The 14054-nt window shown below is 33.1% G+C and overlaps 3 protein-coding genes across 3 annotated transcripts; 1 reads left to right on the top strand and 2 right to left on the bottom strand.

Annotated features, from left to right (window-relative positions):
• Nucleotides 1-897: 897 nt before the first annotated feature.
• On the top strand, nt 898-2052 carry LOC132278005 (F-box/kelch-repeat protein At3g06240-like). Its single transcript, XM_059779839.1, has one exon. It carries the CDS (start codon nt 898-900, stop codon nt 2050-2052), a length of 1155 nt encoding a protein of 384 aa, XP_059635822.1.
• A 4785-nt stretch (nt 2053-6837) lies between these two features.
• Nucleotides 6838-8982, bottom strand: LOC132278003 (heavy metal-associated isoprenylated plant protein 3-like). Its single transcript, XM_059779837.1, has 5 exons — nt 8974-8982; nt 8741-8864; nt 8283-8497; nt 7783-7870; nt 6838-7439 (listed from the first exon to the last, which is right to left on the bottom strand). Exons 1-5 carry the CDS (start codon nt 8980-8982, stop codon nt 6838-6840), a joined length of 1038 nt encoding a protein of 345 aa, XP_059635820.1.
• Nucleotides 8983-10835: 1853 nt separating this feature from the next.
• Nucleotides 10836-11643, bottom strand: LOC132278002 (F-box/kelch-repeat protein At3g23880-like). Its single transcript, XM_059779836.1, has 2 exons — nt 11034-11643; nt 10836-10945 (listed from the first exon to the last, which is right to left on the bottom strand). The coding sequence occupies exons 1-2, from the start codon at nt 11641-11643 to the stop codon at nt 10836-10838; spliced, it is 720 nt and encodes a 239-aa protein (XP_059635819.1).
• Between the last annotated feature and the right edge of the window lie 2411 nt (nt 11644-14054).

The following is a 14054-nucleotide window of genomic DNA, read 5'->3' as shown; positions in this document are numbered from 1 at the left end:
CGTTTTTTTAGACAAAATAAAAATCCAGTTTACAAAACTTTTAATTTTAAATTTTAAAAAATAAAAATGAGAGAAAACTCTAAATTTAAAAATAAAAATGATAGAAAATTCTGTTTACTTTTAATAAAATCATATAAAAACCGGATTTACAAAGCCTTTTTAAACTTTCTAAATGGATATTTTTAGGACAGTGGAAGAATTTCTAGGCATCGAGGGTGGAGGAATTCTTTGAATTTCGAAATAAAAATGATTTAAAACTCTAATTTTAAAAATAAAAAAAATGGTCAAAAACTCTTTTATAAGTATATTATATATACGGATAAATGTAAATAGATAGATATAGATATATTACTCAACGGATAAAAGAAGAAGAAAAGATTATGATTAACGTGATAAATTGTGCTAATTAACTGTATGCAAATAATTTAGTTCATACGCTAAATTATTTACTCCTATTATATTACTGGATTTATTAGTAACTATCAAAGCAATTTGTTGTCACCCGTGAACATAGTGTCACAAGCAATTTATTTATTTATTTTATATTTTTTTAAGTGAAAAAATAATAATTAAAAAATCACACGTTTCGGACCTAATTCGTGATAAACAAGGAGGACACCCGTGAACCTGGTGTAGTGTCATCTAACAAAAAGAATCCTTCAATTAGAAGGATGATTATTAAATAACGAAGTTGGAAAGAAATATATTAACATTTTTTTTTCATAAATCAGGATATCCAAAATTATAAAATACCGTCATCCTATTTGGAAAAGAAAAAGGAAACATGTTTGGCTCTGCATAAAATCCCCGTTGAAGTGAAATCTAACGGCATAAGAAATAAGTTACACATCAAAGGCAAGAATAGAGAAGTGCTGGAGTGTGAGAGCAACACAAGATATGGCTACAAAGAGGGGGAAGGGAGAGGATTTATTACAAATCAATCCGTACGATCTCGTGATGGAAATATTGTCATGGCTACCGGTCAAGTCTATTCTGCGGTTCAAGTGTGTATCCAAGTCTTGGCTAGCCATGTTAACAAATCCTCACTTTGTCAAGCTTCACCTGACAAGATCCAGCAACTCCAAACTCGTGCTTACATGTTCGTTGAACTCTATGTACTCTTTGGAACCTCCTATTCCAATGCGGAATCTCTTCGTGTCGTCTTGGACGGACATCGTTGAAGCAGCAGCGAGTGATGATGATGTAAAAGTTGAAGGAATTGAGATCGTTAATCCTTGTAATTATGAGCAGAAGGAGTTTGTGAGGATCGCCGGATCTTGTCGTGGCTTGGTGTTATGTTATAAGCCTGGTCATCGTGGTACGCTATACTTGGTGAATCCATCAACCAGAGAAGTGAAGAGATTGCCAGATTTACCATTAATAAGTGAAAATTATGCTTTTGCAATATCACGCGGACTTGGCTATGATGCGTCCCATGATGACTATAAGGTTGTTCAAATCTTGTCCCCTTATTATTCTACTGAATTTATTACGTGTGTATATTCACTAAAATCAAAATCAAATTCCTGGAGAAGGATTTCAGATTCTCCTTTATCAATTCAGGAGGACAGTTGTGGGTTGTTTCTGAATGGAAAACTCCACTGGTTCAATCAAGATATGAGTAAAATGGGTTTTCTAAGTTTAGATGAGGAGAAATTCGGATATGTTCCATTACCTGATATAATATTACCACCACAGCTATTTACACCTGGTTTGATTGGAATTGTCAAAGGATGTCTTTATTTGGTATCAGAAGCTAGCTGTTGTGGCCTCACTTTCTGGGTGATGAAGGAATACGGCATGAGAGAGACTTGGACTAAATTTGAATTTGGCATCTCTTGTGATACCATGAAGCCTCTGGATTTCCCAAACGATGATGGTGATGTAGACTTATTTGCAATTGGTCGTACAGAGCTTGTTATGTGCAATCTAAGACAGAAAACACATAGGCGTGTGGAGTTTTACAGTGTTCCCCTATTTTGGGATCAATGGGATGAAGCAGTAACTTGTTTGGAGACCATTGTTTCACCCAAGTCTTACAATCTGCTTTAGCAACAATATCAAACCCGAAGAATTGTGTGAAGTCGTGTAAGATTAGGGTTATTTATTTTGCCTATTGTTGGTGCCAGTAAAAATTTTCAGATTAACATGAGCTAAAAGCAAAGTTATCATAACACGGACTAGGCATTATATTATCCAATATGAAGTTAACCATGCATTATTTCTTGGTGAAAATCTATTCAAATTATACACAGAAAGTCGATCAAATTTACAAATTTCATTTTTATTTTCTTAATTTCTTCTTTTAAGTTCAATGTTTCAAAAAGCGCATATTATTGAGTGGGAAAAAAATATTTTGAAATGAATAAATAAAATTTATTTTCTAGACTTTTTCAACTACAACAATTGTGTGAAGTCCCGTAAATGCGTTCAATGGTTATTGTTGAATTGGTTTGAGAAATCTACCCTATTTAATCTGAAAACTCTACTCTGATTACCCTATTTAGTCGTTCTCTATAACATTACTTGATCATCCACTAAATTAAAAAGCTTCATTATCAATTTATATCAAAACCGAAATTTGTGCTTAAATCAATCATGGGGTTTCTCGTATGTCTTGAGGCCAGTGAGAAGACTTGTATTGGAGGCCATCAATTTGCATTCCAACCTGAAAAGTGCATATATATATATATATATATATATATATTACAACAATAACAAAACCAATTTTTTGTTTTTTTGTTTTTTTTTCCTTTTTCTATTTTTTATTTTTACTTGAACGTTGAGGCTAGTTTTTTTTGTTTAGTTAACAACTACCGCCTTAACAACCTAGGTTATTCCATTAATTAATTAAAATCATAACTACTTTGTAACTTTGCTTAATCAAAAGCACATTCCAAAGAAGGTGCGAGCAAGTTATTTTAATCGGCCCATCCGAGCTTTCAAATCAAAAATCATTGTCGTCAGTTATGAGAATAGACAGGCGCATAAATTATAATTTAATTTTTTAAAGTTATTTATAAAACATATTCGGTTATCTATACTATGTCAACCCTTAATAAAATTCCCTTAACAACGTTAAACGAATGTGTGAGGACGAGTTTATAGTTGTTGGAGCGTGTGAGTTGAAGCTTGACAAAGTGACAATCTGCGAACATGGTGAGCCAAAACTTGGATACAACGTAAATCGTACAATAGACTTCACAGGTAGTCTTGATAGTATTTCGACCATGACCTCGTTCGGGAGGGTTGGTGATAACTCGTCTCGCTTCACCCTCTTCGTCTTCTTAGCCATACCTCCTCAACTAGTAGATGTCTAGAGTTCGTCGCCGGGAATAACCACCAGATTGAAGCAACGGTCAGCGTCCGATCTACCGGTCTACCTTTCTCTCTCCTCCCAACACCATTTTGTGCTGCTTGCTTCAGTTTCTCTCTCTAGCGCCGACCTGATGATGATACAAAACCCTTGCTTGACTGTCTTCTGTTTTGCTTCACTAAAAGTATGTGGGCTTGGGCCCACTTGGTCAACACACGCATGGATTGGACCAACCCAACTTTCTCCCTCCCCGGCTCAACTAAGCAGCTCTGTGTCTACAAGTGTACAGTATTAAATTTCTTCTTGGTCTCATTAGTATGAATCAACACATTACGGATCCAACCATTCCTTATTTAATAAACTTGGTTTTAATAAAAAGATTTTCTTACGCCGTTTTTGGAATGGGAGGATTTCGTTGGAATTAAATTTGGAAAGAAATTTCATATGTTTGGACCGGAAGGATTCAAGGATTTGAGGGAATTTGAAAACTTACACATTTTTTTTTTTTTTTTTTTTAAAAAAAATTTTTATGTATCTAAAAAAACCCTCATCTTTTCATGGTTCTTTTCTCCAATTCTCATTATCTACAGACTACAACGGACCAGTCTTTGCTTTTTTATTTGAAATTGTATTTTACTCCAACTTTGGATATTTCCTATCTATTAGTTTTATGTAATTACTCTATTAATGGCGGAATGTTTTGTGGTTTTTCTTTTTCCTTTTTTTTCTGTTTTTTTCTTCTAGGTTTGGTCAATTGGCCAGTTGATGCATATAGGCATTATTATTATACACGCGTCCATCGGTTACAAATGGTACAATTTTTTATTTTTTTAATTATATTGTAATTCCTTTTCCATTCTAATTTTAAATCCCAAAAAAATTGGTTCCAAACAAAGTGTTAGCCACTAAACAGTCCCCAAACCGATAGGAAGGCTTCAAATTTTATTTTCAACCAATAGGAAAGCTCCAAATTTTTATTTTCTTATATATTATATTTTTATGACAAAAATCATTTCCTTCTATTATTATACATCAACCAATATAGAGATTTAATAGTGGGCATAACAGTGGATTTAAAAGACACCAATGCATGTACTAAGTTGAAATAATAACAATAAAAATTTATATAAATTCTACTTACATGATACTCACACCGAACACTTGCACCGAACACTTGCAGTGACTTATTTTTTAATTGGTTATTTATACCAAATAACTAAATGAAGGATTCCACTTCCTTATTTGTTGTATAATTGGACAATTAAAATAATATATTTAATAATTTATTGTAATTAATAGGTGTAAGAATCATTTTAAAAAAAATTATAAGAATATTATTACCTCTATATATAAATTTGAATATATATATATAAGAGAGAGGAGTGCGTTGAGTTCAATCCCACTAATTTTGGCCAAATATTACAGAAATATCTTTTGACCAAATATCACACTGAAGTATGTTTCGAAAATAGCTTTCACTTGTGTACAATTTTATTTTTTCGTCACTGACACAGTTAAAAACGTACAGAAAAACAACTTCATCCCTAATTTTTTAATTTCATTTATTCCGAAATATCTTATAACTTAAATGACCAATTTAGCCCTCTTTATTACTCCTACCAACTGCACTCACCCCCTCTCTCTTAACAATCTGCCCAAGGGGGGCTGCTAGATGGGGCCTCGCCTTTTCCATTTCCCTTCTCTCTCTCCCCTCTAAAAAAAACAAGGTTTCATTTATATACATTTACAAATGTAATAATCTCATAGCAAGCTAATTCACGAATCAAAGATATATATTTTTAAGAAAAATTCTTATCACCCATGGTCCATCTTCTTCTTTTGATACCTTCACTTCATGATAAAATGGGTTTCTTACTAACCAAAAAAAAAAAAAACAAAGAGTAGCTAGTACACCTGGTATCTATATACTCAATAAATCATATTTACATTATTCCTTAATTAATTGATGAAATTGATATCATTCATGATCATGAGCTCGATGTATAATACGTTACTAATTCAATAATTTAGTTTACTCTTTTTTTGATAAATATAATTTAATTTGTTTTACTTTGTTCTGTTCATGCCATATAAAATAATATTTCTTACTTGATTTAACTCAGATTTGTTAGTTCTTACTTGAATATTTTCAAGTGACTTTTTTTGTTCTCTGTTGATGATGTGGTATTCAAACATGAATTGCATCAGATAATGTTAACATTAAATAAATTTTATTTTTATTTTTAAATATATATATTTAAATATATATGTTAACAATTTTTTTAATTATAATATTCAACTTCATGTTTTTAAATTTAATTATAGATTTAAATTCAAATTTATTCATTTACTTAAATAATAATATTAACATTAAACAAAAATGCATGTGAATATTAAATATATTTTAACATTAAATAAATTATATATAAATTTTAAGTATTATATATATGTATAATATTAGAAAAAGTTCTCCAAATTAAATATATTATGTATTATGATGAAACATGTGGCTTTCTGTGCTTGTGCTTAATATATTATGTATTAGGATGAAGCATGTAGTTGTAAAAATATGAAATGTGCATGATGTCAAGCAGTATCACATATGGAACAATGAAGGGCAGAAATGACATTTTTATTATCAAATAACACTTCACTCTGTCAAACCAAAGTCAAACGGGAACAATATTTTTTTTTTACAATGTAAAAAGTAGTTTGATACATCGGCAAAGTAATTTTTGAGATGTGATCGAAAAACATTTATAATATGAATAAAAATTATTTCAAAAAGATATTTCCGTATAATATTTGATCAAATTTAAGGAAATGTCAATGTAATTAATCCTAATTTTAAGCCCACAAACTACATTGGACTATCCCATTATGCCATCGACGCAAGTTAGGTCACACACACGTTAGCCTATTGACATATATACATAATTCCTTAAAAAAAGAAAAAACAACCTGTGTGACATTAATTTGAGAAATAGTACAATCACAAGGGTTAACATGATGGTGCTAACTCCACTACTACCACATTCAAATGAGACGGTACCAGAACTAAATCTTATATACTAAAACAATAAGGCAAAAATTAAAAGGGACCACATAATAAAGAAACACACCATGTGGTGCCAACACTAGGCTGCAACATTATTCACCATCTTGATTTGGAAATCTTGTGAAAAAAATAATAATAATAATTTGGAAATATTGAATAAATACCACAAAATTGAATTAAATTTATAATCACCAAAGTTAGAAACAAACAAGTGACATTTCAAATGTCCTCATGGACCTCGTCTACATATATTCTTGTATATATTCGAATTTTGTATGTACATAGTACTTGTACTTAATTAATTGCTTCCTCCATATATGCTTTATTATTTACACGTGTAAAATGATTCTTTAACGGGACTTCAGCCAAAGTCCCGGGTAGGACCATTTACATCGAGGAAGTCCTCGGCCCATGTAGCGTAGTCTTTTACAATATTGACCTCCTGATCACCACTTGGATAGAATTACATCACATAACATGCATTAGGATTCTCGTCACTGAACATTTGAGGGGCATGAGTCGGGTACAGAGGCGGGTATGATGGTGGATAGTCCACAACATGAGTTGGGTATGGAAGCGGGTATGAGGGATATTTCATTACGTAAGTCGGGTACGGAGGCGGGTATGATGGTGGATAGTCCACAACATGAGTCCGGTATGGAGGCGGGTATGAGGGATATTTCATTACGTAAGTCGGATACGGAGACGGGTATGTTGATGGATAGTCCACAACATGAGTCGGGTGTGAGGTATATTCCATGACGTAACCCTGATTGATATAGCCTTGATTAAATTGGGGTACAAGATCGCCATAACCCTCATTAATGTAACCATGATTATATGCAGGTGCAGGTGCACCATAATAAGAGTACTGAGGGTGGTACCCATGGTACTCTATTTTGTTCACCTCAACCTTGGGCTCCTCCTTCTTGCTCGCATCATCACCACCACCACCGGCAGCCTTCGCCTCGCCTTCTTTCTTTGCACCCCCACCGTTTTTTTTCTCTTTTTTGTCACCACCGCCTTCTTTTTCCTTCTTGCCTTCTGCGATCACGGACTCTACACCTGATCCATGGTACCATTTAATCACCATTAATCACCACATATGAAGACGAGTGTGAATTATTTGTTAAAAAAAAAAAAAATGTAAAAAGACGTCTATTATGAAAAAACAATAATATTTGACCCGACAATTCTATCGTACATGACCAAGTTGCCACACTAGTGTTGTAGGTCAGAATTAATGATGCATTATTTCAAATTAAAATGTGACGGAGGAATTGACCTTAACTAAACCATTAAATTAACATTATAATAATGATAATTATTATTAATATCAATTAAATAAGATGATTACATATGCATGTAGCATAGTTGATTAAATTAAATAAAGGTTGGGAATTTTTACCTTTGATCTTCGATATGATTCGTTTTATTTTATCCGTGCATTTGGCACAATGCAACCGAATCTTCAGAGTGACCGTACTTGTGAGAGCCTATACAACCGCCACAAATAAATAAATAATTAATTAATAAAACAAAATTGGTTGAAAATTTCATAACTAAACTAAATTAATCTATAAGCATCAACTAACAAGTAATACAAATTTGTGGCTCAAATTAATACTACCTCTGTTCATTTTTAATTGCCTGTCTCATAAACTGTGACTCACGTAAGCGGATAATTAAAAAGGGACAGAGGGAGTACTATAGTAACAGAAAATATTACACAAAAATCATACTTCAGACTGGCTAACATGCGTTGTATGCGCCAGCGCAGTTTAGACAGAATCCTGTCTGCAAACCCCACACGGCTCGGGCTCATATAGCGCATGTTAGCCATGAGCATGACAACAGACACACGGGCGCAGATTAGAAGGTTACCACTTTCGGGTTCTTATCGTCCGCCGGCTTCTTGTCGTCAGATTTTTTCTCCGTTTTTTCCTCGGGCTTCTTATCTCCACCGCCACCAGCAACGGCGGCATCCTTTTTGGGCCGAGGAGAGACGATTTCCACCTTCCTTTTGGTCTTCTCTGCCACTCTATCTCTAAGTTTGGCCGGGTCCACCTTCCCCGTCACCGTCAGTTTATTGCCCTCAATGTCCGCCTTCACGCTCTCAACACCTGAATTGATCCACCAAGCAAAATTTCAGAAAATTGAATTTATCAAAACTACTAGGAAATATTTGAGCATCAAATTCAGAAAAGCTTGTGAAGAAATGGGATTGTCATTCTTCACATTTATAACTGAAAATCAGATTTAATTTCTTGATTGATAAAAATTTAGATGATCATTTATATATATATATATATATAGTATACTGTGTCCTTGTGTATAAATTGATACAAATATATAAAAATTGTTACCCTCAAAATGACGAACTGATCGTTTGATTTTCTTGGCACAGCCTTCACAATGCATGCCAATCTTCAAGACGACGGTGGTGCCGGCGTCGGCCTTCTTCTCTCTATCACGTTTTGGGGCATCTTTCTGGAACAGAAATAAAATTAAAGAAACATTTAGCGACTAATTGTACCTGAAATTGTGATGAAAATTTAATGAAATGTAAGAGTTGGGAAACTTGTGATCAGGGACTAACCTCACCCATTTGTGGTTGTTTGGAGTTTTATTAAGTATGGGTTTAGGGTTTGGTTTAGGTTGGAATGAAATGCAATGGTTTGGAGTAAGAAAATGGAGGCAGGGATGGGTGTTATACAGAGTGGGTTAGATGGGGGTTACGAGTCTAATGAGGACGACGACGATGATGGGCCGCCGGCGGATTAGATTAACGGTTTCCTTTGTACGACGGCGTTGTTTTACTCCGGATAATCTTGTTTTTGACGGAATGACTGAATTACCCACTCACTACTTTGAAAAAATTAGCAAATCGAGATATCCAGATTTATGTATTTCAAAGAACAAGTATCTGCAACTCACCCGTCTTTTCTCTCCCAAATTCAACTCACTTTTCCTTCCTTTACAATTATCTATTTCTTTCTCTATTTCTCTATTTATAAAATTTTCGAATTTCATTTCCTACATGGATTCCAACTATAAAGAGTCACCAAATAAATCAGAACTCTAAAATAAAGTATTCCAAACAAAAAAAAAAAAACTAATTTTAATTTCAAACCACAAACTCAATTGACATCAACCTAAGCGAATTTTAATTTTAATTTTAATTTTAATTTATATATATATTTTAATATACAATATATATATTTAATTATTTTAATTGTAAAAGCGTAGTTTATCTAATAATTGTCACGGTTCTAAATAAATAAATAAATAAATAAAACTTTCCGCAATTATTAGTTTGGTAAAACGATAATAATAATACTACTTCACCGCCATTCACAATTGGGGTGTTTTATCTATTCATTCCCACGTGTAAATAAAAATAAAAAGAGTAATCTTTACTTATGTTATATGCTATTGTACAAAATTAGCACTACAACTTGGCATGTTGCAAAGGCAGTGGATGTTTAACCTGTGATATAAAACGTAGGGATGTTCATTTGGTCCCAAATCCGTGAAATCAATTTAATCTAAATTTAATTCCTGTGGATTGAGTTGATTTTTTAATCTCGTGGTTGGATCACAAATTAATAAATAATGAAGTCGTAATTTACAAACTATGAATTAGAAGAAAAAAAACTGGTCTGATCCGTTCAAATTTATAAACACTATATTTATTTGACAATCCCAATAGACTAATCATCCAAAAGGTGATGCCATGACATCCTTTGACAATCCCAATAGACTGATTAAATTGTGATGATAAAATATTATAATTTCAGGTAATAGAACATTCCCAAATTTTTCCTCAGCTAAACTAAGAGATGCCATTTTAGACATATCTTCATTAAACCAGTGGAAATTACCATTCAAAAACACTTCTGAAACGAACAGAATTAAGAAACGAAAATCTGAAATCCTGCTCCAGGATTTTGATTTTAGTGAATATAAACTCGTCGTAATAATTTCTTTATGGTGATAGTGAGCCTTAAGCATATTGTATATGATTACAAATAAAAGCTTGGTTATATTTGTAAATATGTTAGTATGGTTTCGGAATTTTGGTTTACAATGTCTTAGGTTCAAGTCTCGGTTTGAATTTGTTTCTCTAATTCTGCTGTACTCCATCCTTGATGATGTGGAATGAATTTTCTTCATACAATAGAAGATATAAATAAATGTATACGCACCCACAATAAACTGGCTATCACCAATTGCAAATAAAATTTCATTTTCGTCATTTGAGAAATCCAAAGGCATCAAGGTAACTGTAGAGTATGGGAGGACAAACTCGGTTCTAGGGAAGTCGACTCCTTTGTATTTAGTCCAAGACTCTTTCCTGCCGTATTCCTTCATCACCCAAAAGGTGAAGTCATCAGAGCTAGCTTCTAATAGGAGATAAAGACATCCTTTGAAAATTCCAACCAATTCAGGAATTTCAATCTAACCAGGACGTAATGGAACATCTCCGAATTTTTCCTCATCTAAACTAAGAGAAACAATTGTACTCCCATCTTCATCGAACCAGTGGAATTTGCCATTCAAAAACATTGCTGAATTAAACACACATGAAAAAGGAAACTCTGAAACCCTTCCCCATGAATTTGATCTTGGTGAATATAAACTGATTTTTTTTTTCACATAATGAGACTACTACAACCTTGTAGTCATCAAGGGATGAATCATAGCCAAGTCCAAAAGATGCAACATCAGCAGAATTTTTAAATGGTGAGTCTGGCAATTTAAACACTTCTCCAGTTGACGGATTCACCAAGTATAACGTGTGGTAATCGGTAAAATGGCATAACACCAAGCCACGACAAGATCCGTCTATACTCATCATCCCTGTATTCTTATGATTACCATCATAATCATAATCATAACCATCACCATCATCATCATTATCATACATATGATCATCATTTAAGATATGAATTCCATCAACGTCAATCCTAGTACTCCCCTGGTCTTCAACCATGCCACCGCAAGACGACACACAGAGACTTGGAGGAGGAAGATATCCCAGAAAGTTAAACGAATGTGTGAGGACGAGTTTAGAGTTGTTAGACCGTGTGAGGTGAAGCTTGATAAATTGAGAATCTGCGAACATGGTGAGCCAAGACTTGCATACACACTTAAATAGTACAATAGACTTCACTGGTAGTCTTGATAGTATTTCGACTGTGAGATCGTGCGGGAGGATTGGTGATAACTCTTCTCCCTTCTTCTCCCTCTTCGTCTTCCTACCCATACCTCCTCAACTAGCCAAGCCTAGCCTTCTTCAAAGAGAATGAATTTTACGTACACCCAAACACAGCTTCTGGATTCTCTTTTTTCCAATAAATAGTTTTTGATACGTAAGATATCCTGATTTATGGTAACAATGTTACTACTATATTTCTTTCCAACTTCCTTATTCCTATTAATACAAGGATTCTTTATGGTATTAGGATCAGGGGGTGTCCTCCTCCTTTTTTAACTTGAATTAGGTCTGAAATTTAGTGATTTTTTTATTTTAATTTTTTCACCTAAAACTCATGAATTGAGGGACAATTCACAATTGTTTTGATTGTTGTTAATACGGAGTAAATAAGGCTTTTTTTTTTTTTTTTTTGTGGTATGACAAGAACGTTAAGAGAAGGTGCAAAGGCTCCAAACTGAGCTTCCAAAGACAACATTGTGCAACCTACCACTTAGACCACGAAGGTATTAGAAGCAGTTAATCATAATATTTTCTTCTTTTTTCCGTTAAGTAATAAGTGAATAGGATATATATATATATATATATATTATACATTGAAAGTACATATTGTTTTCGATCATTTTATATTTTTAGAATGATCGAAAACAACCATGTGTTATGTACCTCTTGTACGTTCTTGAGCATATTGCATATAACTACAAATAAAAGCTTAGTTTTAGATCGAGTTATAGTAATTAAATATGGTTAACATGGTCTTATTCTGCGCTCCACTTGATGATGTTTATGTTCACCAATAGTAATGAAAATTTTCACCATACAATAGAAGATATAAATAAATATATAAGCACGCAGAAATTAAAAACAGTTTGGTCGGTGTCCAAAATCCAAATGCTTGAAACATAAATTTATTTTACGGGCTGTAATGAACTAGAGGACGAATGTGAATTCAATACACAATGATACCCCTAAACAGTCACATATAAATACATTTTAACTAAGAAAAATATAGCTTATGAATTGATCTAAATGACTTTTTTTTATAAAAAAAAAAAAAAATCTCAATATCGCTACATTATATAAATAGGATACACACATTTAAATTATATATTTAGGGTCCCTTTAGAACCCACCCTAGACTACAAACTTAAAAATACTGTCGACGGCCCCACACCTCAGCACCAGTGCTTTGATATCGTTGCTAAAGCATATTGTAAGACTTGGGTGAAACAATGGTCTCCAAACAAGTTACTGCCTCATTCCATTGATCCCAAAATTAGGGGGAGTATGGTGAAACTGCGCGCACCTATGTGCTTTCTCTTTTAGATAGCACATGACAAGCTCTCTGCTACCAATTGCAAATAAATATTCTTCATTGTTTGAGAAATCCAAAGGCTTCACGGTACCACAAGAGATGCGAAACTCAAATTTAGTCCAAGACGCTCTCATGCCATATTCCTTCATCAACCAAAAAGCAAGGGGAGCCAGGATTGCAAAATAGAGGGGCTAAAAATAATTAAACCCGTGATTGCTTAGTGTATCAGCCATACTCTAAATACAGAATTTTCATGCATCAGTCATTCAATTAAACCCAATAATTTACAACCTTCTAACACATTTACACTTTCAAACTCAAACGTATTTTCCCAATCAAGAATCCCCTAAAGTCTGCTTCATACAAATATTAAAACAAACACCTGCAATAATGCAAAATATATATGTCCCTTATCAACAAATTCACATTAGAGAAAAAGACCCATGTGCTCCGCCCCTTACTAATTATTAATCCATTATATAGTAAATTACCCAATTTAACAAGAAATCATCAAGTCATCAACACAACCCTTTTTTTATTTTTTTTTCAAAAATAAAAATTAATATTTCACTGGATTAACAATAATAATCCATGATATCCATTCACTTATATCTTAATGTTTTACACACGAAGAGTTTAGGTATTCTTCCATAAACTAACAATGCGTTTGATTTATTGGGTTGGCCTTGTTATGTTTTATTATGGTTTATTTTGTGATTTGGCATGTTCATGGTTCATGGACTTACTCATATTTAAGGCTTAGCCTTTATAAATTTTGTAACTCCTTTTATTTATAGAAATACTATGAATTGGACTGGACTGATAGGAAGAGGAAGAGTAATATATGAACTTATAGGAACAATAATACTAAATTTTCTTTTTTCAATTGGGCCTGAATTATAGCCCAAGTTAACCCATTACTGGGCAATCAAACCACTACTAAAGAGTAGTGGTAATATTTTATCGGGTAATTTAAAAAGTCATTTTACTCATATCTTAATTGAACCAATGGAGATTTCCATTCAGAAATAACCCCCAGCTGTTGTACTCAATTAAGAAAGGAAAATATGAAATCCTTCTCCATGAATTTGATTTTGACTTCACGTGCAAAATATTTTACTTGAATCTAATCATACTACCCTTTTAA

The sequence above is a fragment of the Cornus florida genome, unplaced genomic scaffold (assembly GCF_030987335.1).
Source record: "Cornus florida cultivar Cherokee Brave unplaced genomic scaffold, ASM3098733v1 CherokeeBrave_3.0.0_Hap2_Chr10, whole genome shotgun sequence".
Taxonomy (NCBI): domain Eukaryota; kingdom Viridiplantae; phylum Streptophyta; class Magnoliopsida; order Cornales; family Cornaceae; genus Cornus; species Cornus florida.
This window is presented reverse-complemented; position numbering and strand designations above follow the sequence as displayed.

Coding starts and splice junctions, on each gene's coding strand:
- LOC132278005 (XM_059779839.1), top strand. CDS start 898: ATGGCTACAAAGAGGGGGAAGGGAGAGGATTTATTACAAATCAATCCG.
- LOC132278003 (XM_059779837.1), bottom strand. Junction 8,498..8,740: donor ATCAGTTCGTCATTTTGAGG/GTAACAATTTTT, acceptor GGATCAATTCAG/GTGTTGAGAGCGTGAAGGCG. Junction 7,871..8,282: donor AATCTGACGACAAGAAGCCG/GCGGACGATAAG, acceptor GCGGTTGTATAG/GCTCTCACAAGTACGGTCAC.
- LOC132278002 (XM_059779836.1), bottom strand. CDS start 11,643: ATGGGTAGGAAGACGAAGAGGGAGAAGAAGGGAGAAGAGTTATCACCA. Junction 10,946..11,033: donor GGTTGTAGTAGTCTCATTAT/GTGAAAAAAAAA, acceptor TGTTTAATTCAG/CAATGTTTTTGAATGGCAAA.